The 23,309-nt window shown below is 58.4% G+C and overlaps 1 protein-coding gene across 10 annotated transcripts in view; it reads right to left on the reverse strand.

The window, feature by feature from the left end:
• Positions 1-831: 831 nt before the first annotated feature.
• Positions 832-23,309, reverse strand: part of PCBP3 (poly(rC) binding protein 3) — a 267,570-nt gene continuing 245,092 nt past the window's right edge. For 7 of the 10 annotated variants that reach the window (XM_064577786.1, XM_054504057.2, XM_064577794.1 and 4 more), the window contains 6 exons: positions 20,706-20,747; positions 9,992-10,070; positions 9,205-9,264; positions 6,324-6,376; positions 2,526-2,695; positions 834-1,596 (listed from right to left, as the gene is read on the reverse strand). In XM_064577786.1, the coding sequence (XP_064433856.1) occupies positions 1,560-1,596; positions 2,526-2,695; positions 6,324-6,376; positions 9,205-9,264; positions 9,992-10,070; positions 20,706-20,747 (441 nt within the window). In that variant the 3' untranslated portion in view covers positions 834-1,559. Of the gene's footprint in view, positions 1,597-2,525; positions 2,696-6,323; positions 6,377-9,204; positions 9,265-9,991; positions 10,071-20,705; positions 20,748-23,309 lie in introns of all 10 variants that reach the window. The other 3 variants (XM_064577782.1, XM_064577793.1, XM_064577789.1) reach the window with 3 other exon arrangements.

A 23,309-nucleotide genomic window follows, 5' to 3' on the forward strand; every position in this document is an offset into this window, starting at 1 on the left:
GGGTGGAGAGTCATCTTCCCAGAGCTCAGACCAAGAGCCTTCCTGCCTGCCTGCACCCCCTCTTTCACAGCCCACTTCTGATCTGTTAGCAAGCCTTAGTTCTTCTTCAAGATACTTCTGGAACCCAGCGCTCCCAGCCCAAGCCGCACCTTCCGTCAGTCCCTGCAGCCTCCCGTGCTCAGCTGGCCCCACGGGCTCCACTCCTGGGCCTCCTGCCCTCCTCTTCCTACCTGCACAAGCCCCAGCTGCCCCCTCCACCTGCTCTTCTCCAGAACGCCCACCTCAGGGGCCACACGTTGCCTACCCACGTAGCACTGCACTTCTGACGCCCTCCCCACCACGGCTTTCTCCTACTTTGTGGCACCTTTTGTTTTCTAAGACACTTATTCAACCCATCCACTGGCCATCCACTGCCCCTGTGCCCGGAAGAAGGCCTGGGTTCACCACAGCCCCACCAGCTCCTGGGCCCTGAGCACCCGCCCTCGGCCAGGTGGCCTGGGCACACAGGGCACACAGGGCACACAGGAAGGGCCACAGGGCACACAGGAAGGGCCTCAGGCCTTTGTTGTTTGCCCTGGGCGAGTGTGGGGGCTATCCACGGTGGGCCCGTGTCCCACCCAGAGCTTCAGTGTCCAGAAGAGGCACAGAGGCTTTCAAGGTAAGCACAGGTGAGCAGACAGTTCTGCAGTTTGCAAAAGCAACACGAGAATGACCTTGCAAATCAGACATTCAAAAAGGGTCGGGGAAGAGACGAGATGCTGATCGGTGTGATCAGCCGGCAGGCCAGCCTAGGGTGTGTGTGCGTGCGCACACGAGCCCTGCGGCTGGGGGGTGCAGACAGGAGCCAGAGCCGGTGAGGGGCAGCGCATGGTATTTATTGAACTACAACGCGGTGCAGAGGCGCTTCCTGGCCAGCCCCCCGAAGACGCCTGGGGGCCCACGTGTGCGTCCCCAGCATGTGACCATTCAGTGAAGTCAGGACTCCAGCACCCCCACCTCGCCTGCACTGTGACCCAGGACCTGGTGCTCCGTTCCCCCTCCCCTGCCCCCAGTGCAGACCTGTGTGGACACGTGGGCCGAGCAAGCACAAGCTCCGGGGGGGGTGGGGGGGCCGAATCAGCAGGGGGTGCTGGGTGGGAGCAAACCGGCTCAAAGCAACCACAGTTCTAGGCGGTCTAGGAGAGACGGCTTGTGGGAAGTGCTGTCAAAACGTCAAAACAATTCTTAAACAGGTACATGGACACTAACGGACAGTATTTCTAAAATGTCACAGATGGGAGTGCCCCCAAAGCATTTAAAATAATTAACACCGCATGCCAGTGCATGAACACGTGAGCATAAATTAATTCCGACAGAAGTATCAGGGACAGAGCCTGGAGCTGACACACAGATATAATATAGATCTGCTTCGTTAGCGTGTGTATGTCTATGGCATAGACGACTTGTTAGTAAAGAAAACCTCTATTTATATTTGCGACGAACGGCGGGCGGGCGGTCTGTACAGAGTGTGCGAGCCGGGTGGAGGTCAGGGTTCATGGGTCGGAGGCCATCGGGCAGGATTAGAGCGCACCCATCCCAGTGACCTCAGATGTCAGCCTGGAAGACACAAAGGCACAGGGGGACAGGTCACAGTGTCCTCATAAAACGGGACCAGAAGCGAACAGCTCGCTCTGTGTGTTCTCACAGCCTTCGAACCCACCTCCCTCTCGGTTGTTAGATGTGTGGCCATGAGCTGGAGACCAAAGTGGGGTGGAGGGAAGAGGACCCACTGGGGACCAGGTTGGTGGGGTCTGCCTTCCCTGTCACCACGTCAGGGGTGTGACACTAACCACCTGGACAAGCATCGGCCACCACGACCCTTTCTTCAGCAGCTGCTCTCGGAGGGGAGCCAGGGTCGCACTGCCCACGGCACGGAGGGGAGGCTGCCTCCCACGTCCACCTGGGCCTCCCCAGAGCCCAGCTGATCTTCTGAGTTAAAGAGCAAGGTCTGGCCCCGGGTGTGGTCACACTATGTTCTCTGACACGTCCCTGGGCAGGGAAGCTGAGGCGCATGCTCAGCCCCAGGAGCTCACCCGCCCCTGGTGTACCCCTCTGACCCTGACAGTTTCCAGATTCGCTGCTTGGCAAGGGTCTGGGTGGCAGCGGCAGTGTCTTTACAACCACAAGGCGTGTGAGAGGAGAGTGGTCTAGTAATGCGCTCTCTGAAACTCCCTAACCCAGTTAGCCCAAGTGTGTGACCTCGGCCGTGCAGCCATGGCCCCTCTGGAAACGCTCTAGGCTGTAACCACCTCACCCCCCCCAAGAATGTCCAGGGTGAACGGTCAGGTGTGAACGTGTGGAGCGGGTGTAGGGCCCCATGTCTATGTGGAGACTGTCTCCATCACATCCCACCCCCATGCCCAGCCAGGAGAGCGAAGCCACCAGGGAGGACCGGGCAGGGTCTGGGCTCTCGCCATGGCGAGCCAGTCCCTCTGAGAGTCTTGTCCGGCCAGCGACACATCAGACAGGGCCTTGTGAACACTCACCTGGCATTGATGAGGTACTGGGCAAGGCTGATGTTGGCTGGGGTCCCTGTGATGGTGATCTGGCGCTCGGATGACCCTTCTGTGGCATTGGCAATTTTGATCTGAGCTCCAGACATCTGTCGAATTTCATTGATTTTGGTCCCTTGGCGTCCAATTATGCAGCCTATTAGCTAGAAAAAAGGACGGAGGACTTCCTTAGAGAAGAGCCCCTCACCCCGAGCTGAGTGCGTGCAGAGCCCTAGGGAGGCCCCAGAGGGAGGACAGCCCAGCCTTGGTGTCCACCCCACTCCACAAACTCCGCCCTCCCAGAAGGACGAGGCACTGCCCATCCAGGAGGCAGGGTGCCAGGCAGCTTTCCTGCTGGGGGTGAGGCTGCGGATGCCCGGGCTCTGCCTGCTGCAGCGAGTCCTGACAAGTCCCAGAGGGGAGGGGCACCCGCTGCGTCACCTCCCCTGGTGTCCTTCGGGGACCTGGGAGATGGGGAGCATGCAGGCGTCAGCACCAGGGCCCTCTTGGCCGTGTCCTCGAGGTGGAGAAATGTGTGTCTGAAGCCAGAGTTTAAAGCTCTCTGCTGCCTAAAACCCGTCTTCTGATGAACTTGGGTGAAGTTCTCAGGACATGTCGGATGCTCCCTATCCTTCCCACTGTGTGGCCTCTGGCCGCCCTGGGCCATCTGAAGGAAGAGGCGGTCATCAAGAATCAAGCAGCCAGAAGGACAGGAGCCAGGGCTGCTCGGGACACACAAGGAGCCACGCGCAGGGCTGGGCTGCAGTCTGAGCTCTAGACCAGCTCTCTGAGGCGGCCCACCCTGCTGGGGGGGGCAACTCGGGCCCCAGAGAAGCCTCCACGGAGGAGGCAGCTGCACCTCTCCATGTTCACTGTGGGCAGAACCGAGTCCCTCCCTGAGCCGGGGCCGCTGAGGTCAGCTCGGAGAGCAGGCACTGAGCAGGGCAGGGCCGGTGCAGCGGCTTCTGAGTCGGCCTCCCCTGGCCCGGGGGGTAAGCAGCCGGGCCGAGAGTGTCAGCAGGGCTAGAAGCCCGCTTCTGTGGGATGGCAAGAGGAAGGAAGCCCATTTACAATCACACACACCTCTGGACCTATTTAATGACACCAGCTCTTGTCCCGGAGGTGACCTCCAGCTTCTCAGTCCTCTCCTTTCCTCGGTTAGGTCAGCTGCCTCACTAGAGTCTCTCCACATGTCCAGAGAAGCCTCCACCCCAGGGCTGCTCAGCTTCCTCCACCTCCTGCCCCCAGCTCCCAGGCCCCGCCCCTGACCCCAGGCCCCGCCCCCAGCCCACGCCCCTGTCCCCCAGGCCCCGCCCCCAGCTCCCAGGCCCCGCCCCGCCCCGAGGTCCGGGCGGGAGCCGCTACTGTCCCTCCCTGGCCCGGAGTCCTTGTCCCGCCGCAGAGACACCTGGAGCGCTGCCCTCCGACCGCGCCGGGCAAGGCAGGGGCTGCTGGGCTCGTGGGCTGCATGGGGGCAGCAGCCCTGGCCCCTGACGGAGGGGGACGTGGGCCAGCCGAGTCCCCAGAAGATGCCCGCCCTCAGGAGGATCCTCACACTTCGTGGCCCCTAGCAGCCCAGTCTCCCTTCCAGAACCTTCCCCCTTCAGTGCAAGTGGCGTTTGCGAGGCTCCTGCAGAGCGGCTTGTTTTCTCCGATAACCCTGAGGAGACGTCTCTCTGGCACGCAGTCCCCACGCTCTCTCAAACTGCTTCCTGAGGACGTCCTCGCGCCCAGCCCTCTCGTCTTCCCTGGGGCCTCACCCCTGCGGGGCCCTGCGCTGCCCCCCAGCCGGCCCGGGGGCTCCCGAAGCCGCCCCTCACTCCCCACTCTTGTGGAACGCGTCCCTCCTCCAGAGAGAGCAGAGGGGTGCAGACGCCGGGCTGGCCCACGGCTCTCCTGCGGGCAGCAGTGTCCTGGGCAGCTGGAAGGGCCCTCGGACCCAGCGGGCGCGGGCCCTCCCAGCCCTGCTCTGCAGCCGTGGGCCACGCAGGCCCGTACGGCTGGGCTGCCGGGGCCTCCTGACCCCAGGCGCATGCAGCCGTGCCCAGCTCTCTCCTCTCAGCCGCTGGGCTTCCACGGGAGCCTGAAGGGAAGTCACAGAGGCACTTTCAAGGACCATGGCCCCTTCACTGCTTTGCCCCTGGAACCAGCCAGGCACGAAGTCCTAAGAGAAGCACAGAGTTGTGGCTTCTCCTAACTGGGTTCAGGGCTGCACCCCAGGGCTCTGTGGGAACACACCTTTCTCTCATCCCGGTGCCGCCTGGGTGAGCCCTTAGATCTCTGGGTGATTCTGGGGTTGGGACCAGGGACAGGGCCCAAGTGTGGGGTGACCACAGGCACAGGGACAGTGAGGGCCCAACGGCGACATCGGCCACGGGACCCAGAACGCCACCAGAGGCAGCTCCACACACAGCTGCCGGCCCTGACCCGGCCTGGGTCCCCGTCACCATGCCAGCAGGTGGCTCTGCTGTGGAAGCTGCACGTGGTTTCGGTTACCACACGCTCCCGCCATCCGGAAAGTCCTGCTGTGGTGGCCTGTGGGTGTGGGCAAACTCCCCTCCGCACAACCTAGCTTTGACCAGGGGCACGGATGGGCATCATGGGAGATGCGCATCTGAACACGGGCTGATGCACGCACGCCTCCCCTGGGGGGCCGGGGTGAGCATGAGAACGCCCCCTAGCAGTGCTGTCACCCAAATCCTCCTCCCAGGAAGGGCCCCCTCGGAGCTTCCTTCTGAGGGGCTCCCCGGGAGGAGGCGGGCGAGGTGGCGCCCATGTGCTCCAGGGGGCCCCACGAAGCGGCACCCTGCTCGCTCTCCGAACGAGCCTCATCCTCTTCCTCTTGTTTTCTGGGCTCATCTCACTTTTGGAAGGAAGGCTTGGGCAAGAAGACTCCTGTCATTAGTGAAGTGGTCTCGGTAAAGGCTCAGAGGAGAAGCCCCATGGGTGCAGTGTGGCCCCTGCATTTAGCATGTGGGTGAAGATTCGGGGGCTGCCTGCAGCCCAGCTGCTCGAGGATCATCACGTGGGAAGGCAGTGTCGGGAGCTCCCAAGAGCAGAAACACTCTCGCCTTGAGACGCAGGAGCGCGTCACCTGCAGCCGGCCACCAGGGCCCTGATGAGGGCGGCGTTTCCGTGCGGAGTGTGGGGGGGTCCCTTCCTCTGGTCCTGCGGCTCGCTACTCTCCCGCCCTGCGGCTCATCCCTGTCCGTACTCGGGATGGGCCATCCCCTTGAAGCCACAACTCTGTGCTTCTCTTAGGACTTCATGCCCGGCTGGTTCCAGGGGCAAACCGGTGAAGGTCTGGAAGGCCTCAGTTCTAGGGCAGGAAAGGCCAGCTGACACGTGAGCTGGGAAGGCCATGTCCCCCAAGCGGCCGCCTTCCTGTGCGACTGAGCCGCTGCCCCTCAAGGACATGTGGCCCACACCCACCCTGGTGTCTCAGTTTCCGATCGGAGTCAGCATCCTTAGGATAACCCAGGGGTTCGGAGGACAGGGCAGGTAGGGCTGAGCATGTGGAGGGTGGCTCATAAGGCCACTTTGCAGCTGAGCCCTGGGCAGGGACGGGCTGTGGGCACCAGGTGTGGGCATCCTGCTACAGCAGACCCTCCAAGCGTTCCTGGCCCACCTGCTCTTCAAGGGTCAACCCCGAAGTCCCCTTAGCTCCTTTCCTGTCTAGTCTCTAGGGAGCGTGACATCACGTGCCTTTTGTGGCCCCTATACCCAGCTGTGGAAAGGGCGGGGAGCGGTCCCAGGCAAGTCAGGGCTGGCTGAGGACTCAGGCATACTCACATCATTGGGAATGGTGAGCTCGTGAGTGCTGGCCGGGGGGCTGGCGTCCAGACCTGGGCACACCAAGGGGACAAGGTTAGGCTGGCAGCAGGCTGCTCACATCGCGCCCGGCACCCGCCCCCATGGAGCCCACGGGTGGGGCACGTACGCCCAGGGGCCCAGGCCCTGTGAGCTCTCAGTCCCAAACTGCAACCAATGTCTGGAGTCCCAGCTTCTCTCAAAACAAGGACAAAGAGCCTCCGCACAGTGACGTTCCACGTTTTCATTTTGGGCACATGGTGATTTCACTCCTGTGCCATGCCGTGCGATGTGGGGATGCCCTTCACAGACCTCTGGGGGACCATGCTGAGTGGCCAAGTGTGTGTCCTGGGCCCCCTGTGCACCCCCAGGCCGGCTGCTTCTCCTCCCCCTCTGCCCCAGCAGAGCCACGGGCCCCGCACCGCCAGCCCCGCAGCCCAGCCCCGTGGCCCCACCACACAGGCAGCTCTCCCACCCCGACAGCCCCATGGATTCAATGGTCAACCAGTAAGCCGTGAGGCCCAGTGGAGACCATGTGCTTCTGTGCTGAAAGTGCAGACACAGGCCTAACTGATCACCAGGCCCCCAGTTTTTATCTTTACAATCTCAGCTCGGGGCCTAGCAAATCAGAGACAACTTCTCAAACAGCTTCTCATAGGACGAGATCTACTCTTGCTCCCGAAACAGGGACAATAGAACATGCGGTGGGCTTCGATAGGACCAGCGGGCTCCCTGCCCTCAGCACTTCTGTCTCTGTCTCCGGAGGCATCTAGAGCACCAAGTCCATCCACAGCGGATGCCCCCAATCCTCCCGGCAGGCCCCACGCGTGCCTGGAGCCTCCACCTGCAGAACCACCATCGCAGCCCGGCTCATACCATCAGAATATTCCGGAGCCTGAGCCCTCTCTTCTCCTCTCTCCTGGTTCCTGTCTCTGCCTTTGCCCCTCAGTCTACTCTCCACAGGCCCAGAGAGGCCTAAGGAAACACAAGTCAGATGCCTTCAAGACTGTGCCAAGCCCACCCTGCCTCCCCATGTTCCTGCCATCGGCCTCCCCGCCCACCCCCATCCCTCCCCTCTTCCTGCTTCTTCCTCCACCGCACTTGTGTCCCCAACACTAGACACACCGTGGTCATCAGTCTCTGCCACGAGAGACCCCACCAGGGCCCGCCGTGCTGGCGGGTCAGTTGGCAAGTGCTGAATGAACCAGTTCATCCCCAATTGTCATTTCCTTTTGCACAGCTAAATCTAGAGTTTCTGTGCTTTATCTTCTTTTCAGAGAGGTATTTTCAATACAGTTATCTGGTTGTTCGACCGTCTACATACATTCCGTAAATAGTGACATGCAAAATGTCATCTACGAAATTTTCTCAGTCCCTTGTGAGCCCCGGACAGGAAACTCCTGCATGGCCTGCTTTGGGATGGACATAAAGCCGCGAGTCATATCCGTTCACCTTGATGGGTTCTGATCCAGGGGAGGAAAGTATCAGACTTCTTTTCCAAGAGGGCACTGACATAAACTGCTGGTCCAGAGACACACCTGTTTACAACTGGCATTCCTGTATCTGAGGGCCACGTGCCCTGGTGGTGAGTCTCCCTCATGAGATGCTGATGCCGTGCACACCGGGACAGGAATCAAGCTTCACCACGCTTTGCGAGCATCGGTGACATCGCCCCAGTCTCCATGCATGTGTGTGGGACACGCATGCGTGTGCACGCTCTCCCTCTGGGTCCCACGGGGCCTCGGGGTGGGAGGTCATCACAAGGACGCCTTAAAGAGGCCATGCGCACACATGTGCCACACCCTTGAGGCCCACAGGTGGTGCTGGGGGAGCCAGGGCAGGGTCTGTGGGCGACTGGCCGGGTGGGCGCTGTGTGTCCCCGGCAAGCCAGGCCCTCGGGTCGCCAGCTGTCTCTGGGAGACCATTGCTGGGTAATTGTATGAAATCATGTATAAACTGCTGAGGACTTACAGGCACATGTGTGTTATCACCTAAGTAAATAACTTTATAAGGGTTGATACCCATTTCGTAATCACATACGTCCTATACGTTTTTCTCTACCTATCATTCATTAAACTCTGCATTCACTGCATTAGGGGCTGCACTGCGACGGGACCGATCTGGGGCGCACGGAGCATCAGAGCCCGTGTCTTGGCCCAGGGCGCACAGCTAGGCTCTGGGGCCCAGAACCCACCGATGGGGTGACAGCCAGTGACCGCTGGAAGCGCTGCCCTCCTGCATTCCCCTTCAGCTGGACGCCTGCTCTTCTGCTCTGACCCCGAGTGGGACGGGAGAGCGGGTGGTCCCCCCTCACGGGGAACCGGCTCTGCCTGGCCACCAGCTCTCAGGTGGCGTCACTCCCCAAACCTCCGGGGGAATGGCATCTGCAGACCCGAGCCTGCCCTGCGACAGCCTGGGGCATGTTAATGCAACCAGCTGGGTGCAGACAAATCTGGCCCAGGGCACTCTGCTCCTTGACCCTGTGCTCTATCTCCTATGAAATGCATTTCCACAAAGCACACGTCACGGTCAATTCTTCGCTGTAGGCCCCCCACACCGTGCTGTTATAATACAGGCATCGGCCCGTCACCTCTGGGGCCTTCGATGACGGGCAGCTGCGCTCTGAGCACCTTCCGAGCCTGTGAGCTGCCACCACCTCCCAGCAGCGCCCGGGGCTGACCCACGGGCCGGCCACACGGGCTCTGTCCCCTGACAGCACTGAGGCGCTCGCAGTCCCCATGGCAGACGCGATTGGGCCTCCTTGCCCCTCCTCCCGCCAGGTCGGTGACCCGGAGCCCGGGCAGGGGCGGATGCACGGCCTTCTGGGCCTGCCCTCTCTCCGTTTAGTGTGCTTCTGTTTTACCTGACGACTGGCCCATCAGATTTTGAGCTTCTTCGGAGGAGTGTAAAGGCAGCTTTTCTCCTGGAGAGCAAAGAAGAGACAGATTTAATGTTTTGCCCTCAAGGAGATAAGCAAGGTCACTTCAACTAGGGAAGCTCAAAATCTGACTGGCGCATGCACAGCAGACCAGCGTGTCCAGTGTGTGGTCACCTGCACGGCTGCCGAGGCGATGCCCTGCCCGTATCAGGGAGGAAGGAACGCCCGGCTGGCCAGGCGCAGCGGAGCGAAGGCCCACCCCCACCCTCGTGCCAAGTGGGTGCCGATAGTGACCATGCCCTGGGCTGGGGGCTGGCTCATCTCAGTTCTCCCTGGGGCGGGGCCGGGTGCCGTCCTGGGCAGGTGTCACTCCTGGGCTGGCACGGGCCTCCTACAGGAGGGCATCCCGTCTGCTTGTCTGAGCTCTTGCTCCTGGAGAGAACAGGCTTCGGGGCTGGCCAAATGGATGTGCTCAGCAGGAGGGGCCCTCCCAGGATGCCTGTGCGCAGCGGAGGGCAGGCGTGGACCCTCGAGGCAGCAGACGTCGCTTCGCAAGAAGGCCATCGTGAGGTGACCAGCCTACCGCAGTAGACACACAGACCTCCCCGCCCGGCCCTCTGCAACGTGCACACTGCTGCGTGTCTACACTGCGTCCTCGGCATCCTCAACTAGAACTGTACCTGTTTTGCTCGCCACCCTGAATAATGACAGTTCAGAAAGAGAGTCCCCAGGTGAGAAGAGAGGAGGTCAGAAAGGGCAGCTGGGTACGTACCGGGGAAAGCGGGGTTGGTCTGTCCGAGGGGAGGAAAGGGGGTTTGCTGCATGGCCAGCTGGTGGAGCTTGGTCAACTGCTGGGGTAGGAGGGACATGAGAGCTAAGAAGATTATTGTCATCGAGCACAAGTCACACCAAATTAAAAAGGCAGTAACAGAACGTTGTACAAATAGATATAGAGGGGGCCATGCGGACACATGGCAGACGCAGCAGAACACAAGGACTTGGCCTGGGAAACCAATGGGCCACTGGGCGGGCGCACCCAGTTCCTTTCCTCTCCTGGGCTCCCTGGCAGCTCACATAGGCTTGGCGGGCAGCGACCCCCAGACTGCATGCAGGCGAGGGAGGCCAGCGGAGGCCACCAGGCCCCTCGGCTCGGCGGGGAGGGTCTGAGAGCCACAGAACAGGACCTGCTGGGCCCCTAGGGGCTTCAACGTCAGGTCATGCTGTCCTCACAGAACACACGCACCTTGTGACTGATGCCCCCTTCTGCAAACCTGGCCCAGCCCCAGCCCCAGCTAGGCCTGGACCTCGTCCTGGGCCAGCCCTGCCTCCCCTGCAGGGCCTCCCCAAGCTGGTCTTCTGGGACTCCCAGGATCACAGAATGTAGTGCTGGAAGGTTCTGTAGGGGGCAGGTGAGCGCCTCCAAGAGGCTGTGAGGGCTGTTAGAGTCTCACAACTACGACCAGGCCGCTCTCTCTCCCCTTTTCCCCCACCTACTGGGCTTTCTTCAGTTGTTTTTACCTGGGCCTCATTTCTTTTTTCTTTCTTTGTTTTTTTAACTAGGCTCCACGCCCAGCCCAAGCCTGATGCGGAGCTTGAACTCATGACCCTGAGATCATGACCTGAGCTGAGATCAAGTCAGACACTCAACCGACTGAGCCACCCAGGGCGTCCCATCTGGGCCTCATTTCTTAAGTAAAAACCCCAAACAGCAGAAGGTAAAGGTAAACGTGGTGAGTCCTGGCCATATTTTGGGAACTGAAGGCTAATTGCTGGACGCTCAGAGGGATGCCCTCAGCCTAGCTCACCTGCAGGGCCGACACCGCACACTCCGGGAAGTGCACTCAGCTCCTAACCTCCTCCTGACAGCAGGCCCATCCCGAGGGTGTCCCAGCTCTGCTCTGGGGCCGGCCCTGGACTCCTGTCTGGAGGCGAGGACGGGGCCTCCCTGGAGCCCCCGGGGTCAGCGGGCGGGGCACACAGGGAGGAGCTGGTGTCCCCACTGGACACAGGTGTGTCGGGGAGGCGGTGATTGTGTCCGAGACACAAACACCCGACGCCCAGGAGCCTTCACAGATGCACCTCGAAGAGAGGAGCGGGTCGCTGTGGGCCTTCAGCAACTTAGCCCCACACAGAGATGAACAGCAGAGCCCCTTCCAGCTTGAGGAGGACCATGGCTGCCCCGTGTGCCGTGCCTGTGGGCGCAGTGCGGGCGCAGGGGTGCGCGGTGCGTCGGCGCTCTGTCCAGCTCTTGTAGCTCCCACAGCGCGAGGTGTGTGGACCCCAGCTGCAGCTGGGAGCCAGGTCACGGCCATCTGTGGCCTCCTGGTCATGCCTTCGAGGTGGAACCTCTGCCGTGTGAGCCCCGGGATGTGAGGCGGGCCGCTGCTGCAGCAGAAGTGACCACGCCTGGTCTCTCCTGGCCGGCCCCCGTGACACAGCTATCAGAGGGCCTCCCTCTCCCCCTCTCTTCCTGGAGAGGGCAAGTGCCTCTAAATGCAGGCTTCTCCCTGTCTTCTGGGGTGCTCCCTGACCTGTGGCTCTCGGGGGGGGCCTGCCCAGGGAGCACCGGCCACATTGACTCGATGAGCCCACTCTGGGGGCATCTGTCATGCCCCGGGGTCCTGAGAAGCACAGGTTAGGGGGTGTGGTGACCTGGAGTCAGGTCCAGCAATGACAGTCCCTGATGAGGTGGTGCGGGTCAAGGGTGCACCTGGGGCTGAGGGCTGACCCTGCACCTGTCACGTCTGCCCCATGACCTAACACCACTGAGCTTTCTGACCTGAGCAGCCACTCGTCGGAGGCCCCTGAGGAAGATGCCAGAAGAGCACACCCAGGGAACACCATCATGGGGACACCCGCTGAAGTGACAGGGACAGGAGGTGACACGTGGCCTGCACCCGCTGTGCCTCAGGCAAGATGACCCTGCAGGAAAGGGGCCTGGAGGTCAGAGAGCCTGCTGCATGGCCTGGGCAGCCTAGCGAAGGCTCCTCTTTCAGGAACAAGTGGGAAAGATGGCAAGTACCCCATGGCCCCCTGGGGTATGAGGAATGAGGAGAGGGTGAGGCTGTCTGTGGCTGGGGAGCTGCCTGGGAGCCAGACCGCACAGACCTGGTCCCGGGAGCCTGCGTCTGGCTTGATGGGACCAGGAGTCACAGCGGCCGCAGGCCCGAGCCCCAGCGGTCACCTGGCAGGGGTGCGCCTGAACCCACCTTCAGGCGGAGCTGGAGCCTGGCTAAGGTTTCAAGGCGGTAACTACGAGTTCCTAGGTCGGAGGAGAAGACCCCACTTCTGGAGACAGCACGTGGGAAGCTGAAGCACAGAGGCTGTGCGAGTCGGGCTCAGGGCTGCCGGGCGGTGGGGGGCTGGGCATGCAGTGTGCTCTGACCGCCACTCGGGTTTCCATGAGACGCAGAGCTCACACAGGGACAGTGGCCTGGTGCATGACCAGCCCCCTGAGGGCTCCAGCCCTCTGCCCAGAGGACGGGCCAGCAGGGAGCCTGGGGGTGACCCTGGGGCCACGAGGTCTGTTGGCCTGGCTGCTCGGGGCTCTTGTCCTGCCACCTCTCCCGTCAGGTGCTTGTGCTCCTCCCATGGGCAGAGTCCTCTCCTGTCTGTCCCGAGGCCCCAAGAGTGCACAGCTGTGTGTTGGTCAGGACCGCAGGGGACAGCAGTGGAGAGCGGGGCCCTGGCGGCGGAACTGGCCTGGGTTAGCTCCAGCACCAACCAGCTGGGGAGGACAGCTCATCTGGTCTCCGCAGACCTCCGTCCTGATCTGTAGGATGGGGGAATCAGGAGAGCAAGCGGCCGGCCACCAAGTGCTGTCCACCTCAGCTGGGGAGCATCACCATCGAGAACAACCTGGGGCTTCCCCACCCACCTGTCCGCAGCTCCGTTACCTCAATGCTCCCCTGGTGTCTCCATCACCTCCCTGGCAGGTAAGCAAATGCGGTGCGTCCAGCGGGTTGGCACAGAGCCCACGAGCACACGTGCTCCAGGCGCAGGCGGACGAATGCTCCCTGAGGCTGGAGCATCAGCAGTCCTGGCCCTAAGCTCTCCTACTGCCAGGCACTGGGTGCTTTTCATGAAGAAACGGCCACCCCAGCGGTGAGTCTCCCTCCACCCATGCACCAAGAATGTAAAGTGATGTCCGGCGGAGACTGGCTGGGCACACGGTGGTCCAGCAAGCAGACGGGCAGAGAGGCGGATGGATGGTGTCAGCTGGCCTCCCTCTTGTCTTGGTTCTGTCCTTAATTAGTCCAGCACTTCATCTCCTTGGGATGTAATTTCTACATTTTTTAAGGAAGGAGCAGAAAAAGTGCTAAGGGGATTCCTACTTTTTGAGACATTTTTGCCATTAAAAAATCAGACTCCCAGTACTCACAAGTGCCTCCAAAACACTGGGAGGGAGGGAGGCAGGGTGGAAGGAAAGGGAGGGCGCAGGGGGAGGGAGGGGCAGGTGTCCTGAGATGGACGGCTCTCTGTCCCTTGTCTTTTCCACTGAAGGTTGGATTGGAATAGAAAAACAGACAAATCCTAAATGCCGACAAAGGCTAAAACTCACTGAGTTATCACAAGACGGGCGCGCTCTGCATCTGCCACTCACTGTCAAGAACAGACCACTGTGTGGGCTCAGGCTGCGTTCATGTTTCCTCTCCTGTGAAATGCTTGTGTCTTTGCCCGTTTTTCTATTGGGTTGACTTTTGCTCAATCACAAAAACTCCTTTTATATTTCAGATATTAATCCTATTTCAGTTGTATGTGCTAAGAAGATCTTTTTCCCACTCTCCTTTGGTGTCTTTAGAGAAAGATAATTTTTAAATTTTAATGTAGTCAAATTCATTTATATTTTCTTCATGGTTTGTGCTATTTTGTTTACGAAACCTTTCCCTGACTTGAGAACAGAAGGATCTTCTCTATTTTCTTCTAAAAGTGCTGATTTCCTCCCTTGTGTTGACGTTCTTGACACATGAGAAGTGTTTGGGTCATTGTTCCCACACGGATGACCACGGCCCGTCCTCGCCCCTGCCATCTGCACCGGCAGCTCCCTGGCCGGCGTGGGCAGGCCCCGGCTCTCTGGGGGGCACACTGGCCCAGGGTTGCCCCCGGCGCCCAGACCCCGTCTCCAGCAGTACGGCTCCACGGCCAGTCCCTGCATCTGTCAGGACAGCTCTCCCAACCGTCTGTTCTTTTCATAGGTATCTTGGTGATTCTTGGCCTTTGCTCTTTCATATAAATTTTAAACAGCATGTTAAATCCCTGTCAGGATTTTGACTGGAATGGTACTGCATTTGTACCTCGATTTGGGAAGAATTGACGTATTAAAGATATTTCATGTTCCTATCCATGAAATTGGTATGTTCCCCCCCTCCTTTTTTTTTTGTTTTTGGGCTTCTTTAACTTTCAATAAAGACAAGTTTTTTTTTTTTTTTAAGTCATCTTTTAATTATTGATTTCAACTTAATTGCTTGGTGGTGAGAGTATAGCCTCGATGATTCCAATTTTTGGTAGATGGTGAGTTTTCTTTACAGCGTAATGTGTGATCCAGGAATGTAGACTTTTCTGGGACTTACTTCCCGTTGTGTAGAATTGGGTTCAAGCTGTATCAGTCACAGCAGAGTCATGGGCAGGCTCCCTACATGTCTGTCAAATTTTAACAAACCTTTATGTTTTGTTAAGTTTTTCTTTACATGTATTTGAAGATATGTTTCAGGTGCATACAAGTTTTGAGTTTATATCTTCTGGTGAACTGAGCCTTTATCAATACGTAAATGACTATAAATATAGAATTTGCCTTAAGGTTTTGTTTTCCCCCACTGATATTAATGTTGGTATGTAAGGTTTCTTGCGGTTAGTCTTTTCCCAGGATAGCTTTTCCTATCCTTTCAGTATTTCTGGGTCTTTATTCTTTAGGTATGTCTCTTGGGGGAAAAAATGCTAGATTTTTTCCCCTGTTTTGTTTGCTATTTGTTTAGGGCTTTTTTTTTTTTTTTCTTTTTTAAAGTCTGACAGTCTTATTTTTTAACTGGAACATTACTTCTACTTTGATCATAATTACACATATAGGGACTAATTTCTGCCATTTTATTTTATTTTATTTTTTTAAAGATTTTATTTATTTATTTGAGAGAGAGAGAATGAGAGACAGAGAGCACGAGAGGGAAGAGGGCAGAGGGAGAAGCAGACCCCCTGCTGAGCAGGGAGCCCGATGCGGGCCTCGATCCCGGGACTCCAGGATCATGACCTGAGCCGAAGGCAGTCGCCCAACTGACTGAGCCACCAGGTGCCCTTTTCTTTTTTTTAATAAAGATTTTTATTTATTTGAGAGAGAGAACAAGCATGAGTGGGCAGGAGGGGCAGAGGGAGAGGGAGAAGCAGACTCCCTGCCGAGCAGGGAGCCCGATGCGGGACTGGATCCCGGGACTCCAGGATCATGACCTGAGCCGAAGGCAGTGGCTTAACCAACTGAGCCACCCAGGCGCCCTCTGCCATTTTATTTTATTTTGCACCTGTAACTGTCCTGACTTTCTAAAGCTTCTTTCGTGTTTTCACTCTTTTTCTTCTTTTGTATGGATTAATTTCCCCCACCCCTCTTCCCTCTGCATCTGGGGGGAGGTCACTTAAGTAAAGTCTTTTCTGTCAGCGGTCACTTTGACATTTTAACACATATGTTTAAAGTCTAAATTCCGTAGCTTTGCCTCTTCTGGGACAACACAGTGACCGATAGGAAGCTCGAATTCCCCTGGATCCATCTGAAGCATACGTCTGCTATTTTTGTCCATTTGTTCTGTTCTGTCAATCCCACAAATTAGACAGCCTTGATGTTGACTTTACAACTGTTGCTTTCATTTACCTAAATGTTTACATTTTAATGGAGTCACAACCATCAATATTTCCTCGGCCTGTTCTTATGTGAATGAAACAAGCCCCTCTGTCCTGCATCTCTAGTCTTCCCTTCACAGTCACTGTCCTCCTGAAGGGCGAAGACTGTTGGTCACAGCTGTTTGTCTGAAAATGCTTGGATTTAGGTCCTTGGAAGATGCTCTTAAGACAGAAGCCTGGCTTGACAATTATTTCATCATGACATCACCTTCTGGCTTCCAGGGCGGCTGGTGAGACGTCCCTGCACCTTCTCTCATGCTCCTTTGTAACATTCCTTTTCTGACTACTTTGGAGATTTACTTTTGGCCTTGATGTTACGTGGTTTTACTTTGATATGTATAAAGTGGATTTCTTTTTATTTATCTTGTTTGGGATTTGTTGGGATTCCTGAATGTGAAGATTGGCTTCTTTTATTAATTCTGAGAAATTCTCAGTGCCTACCTCATAGAATCTTCCCTCACTCTGTGTGATGACCTCTTCTTGGGACTTCGATGGGATGAAAATGCAGATTCTGCCCCTAAGAGGGGCAGGCTGGGAGGAGGAAGCCAGGCACCCGATGGCTCAGCAGGAGAGTGACAGTTCACCTGGGGTGGGGGCAGGGAGACAGGGAAGATCTAAGGCAAGCTGGCCTCCTGCTTTTCCCACCCCGGGAGGTCGGGGTCCGGTGTGTGGGTACCTCCCCACCACTCCGAGCTGCAGGATCCTGAGGAAAGAGCAGGGCCAGGGTGAGGCCCAGCAGCCGGGTGGCCTGAGAGTGCTGGCTGCTCTCTTCACCGTTTCCACTTCGAGGTGTCAGGAGCGGCCTCTGCACCATCCCCACGGGGATCTAGAGGAGGTGACTGGTGGTCATCAGGGGAGTTCCTGCACTCACAGTGACACGTGAGTGGACAGCTGGGAAACATCTTCCACGCAGGACCTAACGTGCATCTTCCCTCTTTTACTTCTGTTCCGACTCCCGTGTTACCGTCTCCCGCTACTCACTCCGAAGGACACGCTTCCTGGAACTCCAGAACATGCTGGAAGCCAGTGGCTCTTTAGCTTGGGCAGTGAGCTTTTGCGGCGAGCACCTCCTTGTGTAAAACCGGGTGGCCGTCCTGACTGCTGCCCGCAGTCAGTGCCAGGCGCAGGCGAAGGGGCGGAGGTGGCAAACCCTCTGTTGTCACCTCTAACACACGGCTCGGTTTCTGCTTGCTTCCAGTGCCCCTCAAATGAGGGCGTGTTACGGAGGGAGTGACGAATGCTCTGGAGAGCCGCAAAGAAGAATCGCATGTGGGGGTCGGCTCGAAGCTGACTCACCCCTCCCATGTGATCACATCAAGTAAGTGAAGAGACACAGGTACTGGGTGGGCAGGAGGACAGGGCGGTTCCCACGTCCGAGTCCCTGCTGCCTCCCCTGCCACGCCTGAAGTCACGCGGACCTGAGCAGGCTGCGTGGAAGTCAGGGGCAGCCGCCCAAGGGCTGCGGCGGTCAGGCCATGGCTGGGGCCATCCTCCCCACACCCGGTGTCCTGGTGCCTGTCCTGGGCAAGTCCAGGAGGATTCGGGCAAGACAACTGAGTGGCAGCGCAACCCTGCAGGGAAACTGGTGAGTCTCCAGGGAGGGTGAACCAGAATGCTCACCAACACCGGGCACAGAAAAAACACGTACAGTCTAGATCTAGATAAAGTAACACTCAGCTCCAAGGAACACGTTTTCTCAGTCTGTGATTCGGGTCACCGGCGGCTGGAAGATCCTGTGCTGTGCGTCAGCCACCGTGGCTCAAGTGTTCAAACCGCATTCAGTTACGTTACAAAATAAAGTAGCGCTTCCCACCATTATTGCATCTGAGCTCTAAGACACAAAGCCCTTCAGGCCCCCACTGAACACGAAGCTCAGAGAAGAGCTGCCCTCCTGGCCATAATCACCGATGTCACCCCACGCTGTTTCATCTTATTCTGGATGGAGTATCGGCATGGTTGTCCCGCCTTCGACATCACGAGCCTGCAAGCCGCGCACTTCTCAGACTGCCCGCTACCGAGTCCCAGCAGCTGCCCGGCCCCGGGGCCAGTCTGCACAGCGGAGGGTCCCGCACAGACAGCCGTTTCCTGAGGAGAACCGAGTACCTCAGGTCTCTCCCAAATGTAATGAGGCAATTATGCAACACTTGGTTATAAGTCAGTTTAACCAGTCTGAGAAAAAAACCTGCGAAACGACCCACTTTGAAGAGATTCTGAGAAAACCACTTGGAAAGACGCAACCACCAATTAATAGAAAAACCAGTCAGCCAGACTGAAGCGTGCACGCCCACAACCCCGGGAACTTCAGGCCAGAAACACTTCTCCGTCAGCTCAGAGGTTGCAGGAAACCTCAGGCCTTTGTCGGTGGGTCTGTGGCTCCCGCCTCAAAACCAGAGCTGTTCTCTGGGGCCAACTGCCCTTTACTAGGGGCCAGACCCCTGTGTTCCTGAGTTCCTGAGCTTTCAAAAAGCCAACGAGCCAGGTTTTCCAATCAGCCCTTGCACTTCTGGTGACACAAGACTGTCTGGCCCCACGTTAAATGAAGACTGTGCCGTCCCAGGAATTAGGCCTGTGACCCACTTGGCTTCTGTTCTGCTTGCCCATCACCCCCACTCAGGGCCGTCTGTCTGTGAGGGGCCGTAGAGCCTACCATCGCAGTGTGCGACCCACCCCTTGAGCGCTTACACTCTGCACGGCATTCCTGCACTGGGGGCAGGCCACCCCTTCTCCCAGGCTCTAACACCTGCATCCCCTCGGTCACAGCTGGCGGTTGCCCAGATGATGAGGGATGGGGCGTCACCCACCTGGAGCCAAGGGGTCTGCCCCTGCCTGCTGTGGGGGGTCTTGCAGACCGACCTCCACTGCTCCCTCATCTTCTTGGGCAATGCTGTCAACCTCCTTATGGTGGAAGAATTTTAACAATTTTTTAAAGCTGCTGATGGCTCTTTTGAGAAGGCTGAGTGGGTTCACACCTTCGCCACCTTCCCCACTCCTGGGATCTCTAAGAAACTCACAGCAGAATGAAGAGCATCCCTGATAGCACGGAACGGTATGTGGGGGTCAGCAGCAGAGGCCAGGCTTCGACACGTGTCCTCAAGGGGGAGGTTGAGGTGGCTATGCGCTCGGGTGGGCAGGCGGGGGACGGGAGTGAGCAGGTGGACGGACTGGTGTCACCCCACCAACCAGCTAAATGCAGACAGCTGTGTCCCCGCCCGGCTTCTATCCAGCAAGGAGCCAGAGCCCTCGCAGCATGTCCTGGGCAGGAGGAGAAGGACAGCTTCATGAGTGGGGGTGGCCACGGGCAGATAAGGGGACAGGTGACTTAGTGCTAAAGGCAGTCACCACCTAAACCCAGGAACCACGGAAAACGGCTTCGGGGCTGTGCCTGGGGCGGGGAGAGCCTCCTGCTCCACAGACTGCCCTTGGGAATTTTTTCAAGAAAAGGAAACCTTGCCAGTATCTCTTCTCTGCTCTGAGGAGAGTTCCCTGCCGTGGCAGTGAACTGAATCCCCACACCCCCCACACTCTTATTTAGCCTCGCTTCATTTTAAAAAGCCCTTGCCCGCTCTGCCCGTATGTCTCACTGCCCACGTCCGCACCCACCCAGTTCAAGCGAGCAGGGGTTTGCAGAAGAGGCGAGCCCTGTCAGCCTGGCGGCACCTCCCAGATACGAGTCTCAGATCACAGAGAACACAGGCCGGAAATGCTTTCTCGGGAGAGGCTGCGAAGCTCGGCGATCTTCACAACGATTTAGAGAAGAAAAAGGCTTCTCAAAATGAACTCTGGGTTTGCTGCAGCTGCTGATCCCCAGCTCGGCCTTCTTGCCCTGGCCTGGTCCCCCTTCCCTCCCCCTTCCCTCCCTTCGAGACCAGCTCCTGCAGGCCTCCTGGCCCCGTGCCCGGCGCGCGTCTAGATCCCTGTGGAGGGACGACCTTGGATCACAGCTGCTGCCCCGTAGCCGCTGCACATTGTCCCCTCGGTCCCTGGGCCCCCGCACAGTGCATTTTCGGGCGTCCCCATCCTCAACTCTGATACCATCCTCAGACCGTGACGCACTCAGGGACGGCTGAGCAGGCCCCACGGCGGAGCACGGCTTCAAGGCTACAGTGAAAACCAAGGCCCCTTCTGCTGGCTTTTGTTCTCGGGGTGGGGGGCGTGGGGGTGCTGAAGGTGTCGTGTGGCTCTGGAAAGTGTAGCTTTACCGGACGTCCAAACATCCTCTCCAGCATCTCTTAGAGCACCTGTCTGATAGCGCGTCGCCTGACTTCTCAGGTGGGCGTAGGGCACCCCGCGGTCCCTGCCCGCTGGGGCGGGTGCCATGGGCAAAGCAGCCTTGTGGCCACCGCCGAAGGCCCTGTGTGCGGAGGAAAGCCCCAGAGTGCAGCAACAATGGAAGCAATTTGACATCAGGCCAAGTCCTCCAAGGAGCAGAATTAGTGCTAAGAGGTTAAAGGTTATTCAAGGTCATATGGATACGACACAGGTCGGGAACATTGAGAGAACGGTATTAATATTATTGTGTAATATTAATATTAGTAGCAAGTAACAGAGGCATGCAGGGGGTAACGGTGATGAGAAGAGAAGGCCAGGGAGGCAGAGTGGAGACTCACATCTGGGTGGGGGATGGCGTACTGTCCCTGGATCGTGTAGGCCTAGAAAGAGAGAGACGCCGTCAGCTCGGGAAGCGGCCAGCCACACTTGTGCCCACCGGCGGCCCCCCCCCCCGGGACAAGGGCTTTCTCAGGGCAGGGGCTTCTCGTGAACAGGCCCAAGGCCCTGTGGTCAGAGCTTCCTCCCGAGCGCGTCCCCACCTGCCCCCAGTAGCTCAGGGCACCGGGAGGTGCAGACTGGGGGCGTCCTGGCTCCAGGCCTCACCAGTGCCCACGGGTGTCTGGAGCTACAACCAGACGCATAAGCCAGGGGGGCTACAGCCCCCTCGCTGGGCTCAGGACCCACAGCTGCAGGCTCGGACACTGGCCGGCCAGCAGGGAGGGCGAGGAGGCTCCCCGCTCCCCCGGGGCTCTTAAAAGAAAAGCCCTGCAAAGGATCCCACCCGGTTATAGACTCACTAATTGTTAACCTTTTGAAATTTCATCAGCTTTCAGAGTAAACACTTTTACAGAGTATTTATCCCAAAACCCAACAAAGGACCTTTAAAAGGTGACTCAAGACCAATTTTGTGAAAGCAGATGAAGAAATGCACCCAAATCAGTCACAAGAGGGACCGACTTGTCTTGCAGCCTCAGAGGGCCGGGCAGCTATTCTCACGGGGGGCTGCACGTGCACGGCACTGCTCCCCGGGGGCCAGCGAGGGTCCCCGAGGCTTCACCTTCAAGCCAGCGACTCAGAACCAGCCACAGCTCGAGTGGGGGCCCCGTGCCTCCTCCCCCCACCAGCCCCCTCCTGCCTCAACAGTCCACCGGCTCCGATGCTCCCAGAAACTCACGGCCAAAACCAAACGAACCACAAGGTGTCAAGGGAGAGTAAAGACCAAAGTCTTGCCGTCAGGCCTCACGTGCTGTGATGCGGAACGTGCCGCGTGCAGCCCCGGAAAGCCACATTTGAGGCCCCAGCTTGGGGGCACAGGTGTGGAGGAACGTGGCTTCTGGCACCTGGCCATGTGGGTCCCCGTGCCACATCCTGAGTGGACACGTGATGCCCACCTGTGTCTGCACATGTGCACCCAAGAGGGAAACCCCAGGTCAGTCTGAGCGTCACTTCGTAGACTCCACACTGAGGGGTGGTGTCCAAGGTTCTGCCAAACCGCATCTTTTGAATCTGCTGAGAGCTGTTGTCATAAACAACCCAACCTGGGAGTTACAGGTCAGCCAGGCACTGGACAGGGACCCCAGGAGGCGAAGGCCCCAGTCTAGGTCAGGGTCCGCCGATGGCGTTCCGTGGAGAAGTAAAGGGATCTTATCAGATGCAGCAAGTGTCCGAGTGGGCGCCCCCCACCCCGTACTTCTGTACACAGAGCTGCGAGGCCTCGTCTTTAGGCCTTGTGGAGATGCCACCAGGCAGGTCTGTGAAGGTCGGGGCCTGTTGCCCTCACGGCCCCGCACGTCCGAGTGAATTGCTCACACTTCCTGACGGTGCAATTCTTCACCCCAGACGTTTCTGACTTATCTTTTACTCACGTAGGTAATTCTTAATCCTACTTGAAGTGTGTGGGCAGTTTACCAGGCTCTCTGGATGGCGGCAATAGCTTGACAGACAAAGGTTCCGTCTGGATGAAACCCTCACCCTCTGTGAGCTGCCTGAAAGGCAGGGCTGGTGCTCCCGGGCGGGCCCCCAGGGCGAGGGATGCCTCCGGAGGTCAGCCAGGGAGAGGGGCGCAGGTCTCTCAGGTCTAGGTTCTGTGGCAGTGGGGTCGGGTTCTGAGGGCCGCCTTCTGCACTAAATCCCACTCACACCCCACTGCTCAGCGTGTGCTGTGGTTCTTCTGTCCCCACGCAACCAGGGAGAGCCACTGGCGAGACCTCGCTGTCCCGGCACACAGGTGCAGATGATGGCCCTGATGGCCGGGGCCGTGCTGGGCGGGGCCCGCGGGGCCTCCCTTTTCAATAAAGACCTGCGCTCTCCCACATGGTGCCACTGCGGGTTTGTCCACGTGTCAGGGGAAAGGACACAGTGCTCTGCACGGGGCCCCGCTGTGTCTGCTCCCCTGCCTCCTCTGGCCTTGCCTTCTGACCTGTAAAATGGGGGTGTGCCCACATCTTGGGGCTGCAACAGGAGGGAGCAGGGACATGAAGGGTCCAGACAGCGGGCAGGGCTGCTGGGAGACTGGGAGGGAGGCCCACAGCGGATGCCCGAGGAAGCCGGGCACCGTGGACAGTGGCCTGCCCTGAACCACGCAGGCCCCATGGGGGTCCCTCCCTGTGGGAAGAGGCCCACAAGCTGCTCTTGGAAATGCAGGCCCCAGCCTCTCACCTAACGTGTGAAGTCAACCTGCAGGATCTGATAAGATTCCTTTAACGTGTGGATAAATCTTTATTTGCTGCTTTGTTAATGATAAAATCATGATCACTCTCGCCTGACCTGGGTCACCTCTGGGAATTGCCCGTCTTCACTCTCCCTCGAACAAGGACACACGTCACCGCCAACTGGACGCAGAGCTCCTCCAGGCACCACTGGCCGGGCATCTTCCAGGGCCTCTACCCACGCGTGGTGCCCCTGAGGGGTGTGGCCCAGGTGCCTGATGGCGGCAGGTGGGC

Source organism: Mirounga angustirostris, unplaced genomic scaffold (genome assembly GCF_029215605.1).
Source record: "Mirounga angustirostris isolate CCGP_5_RB_7025 unplaced genomic scaffold, mMirAng1.0.hap1 SCAF_1, whole genome shotgun sequence".
In the NCBI taxonomy this organism is placed as follows: domain Eukaryota; kingdom Metazoa; phylum Chordata; class Mammalia; order Carnivora; family Phocidae; genus Mirounga; species Mirounga angustirostris.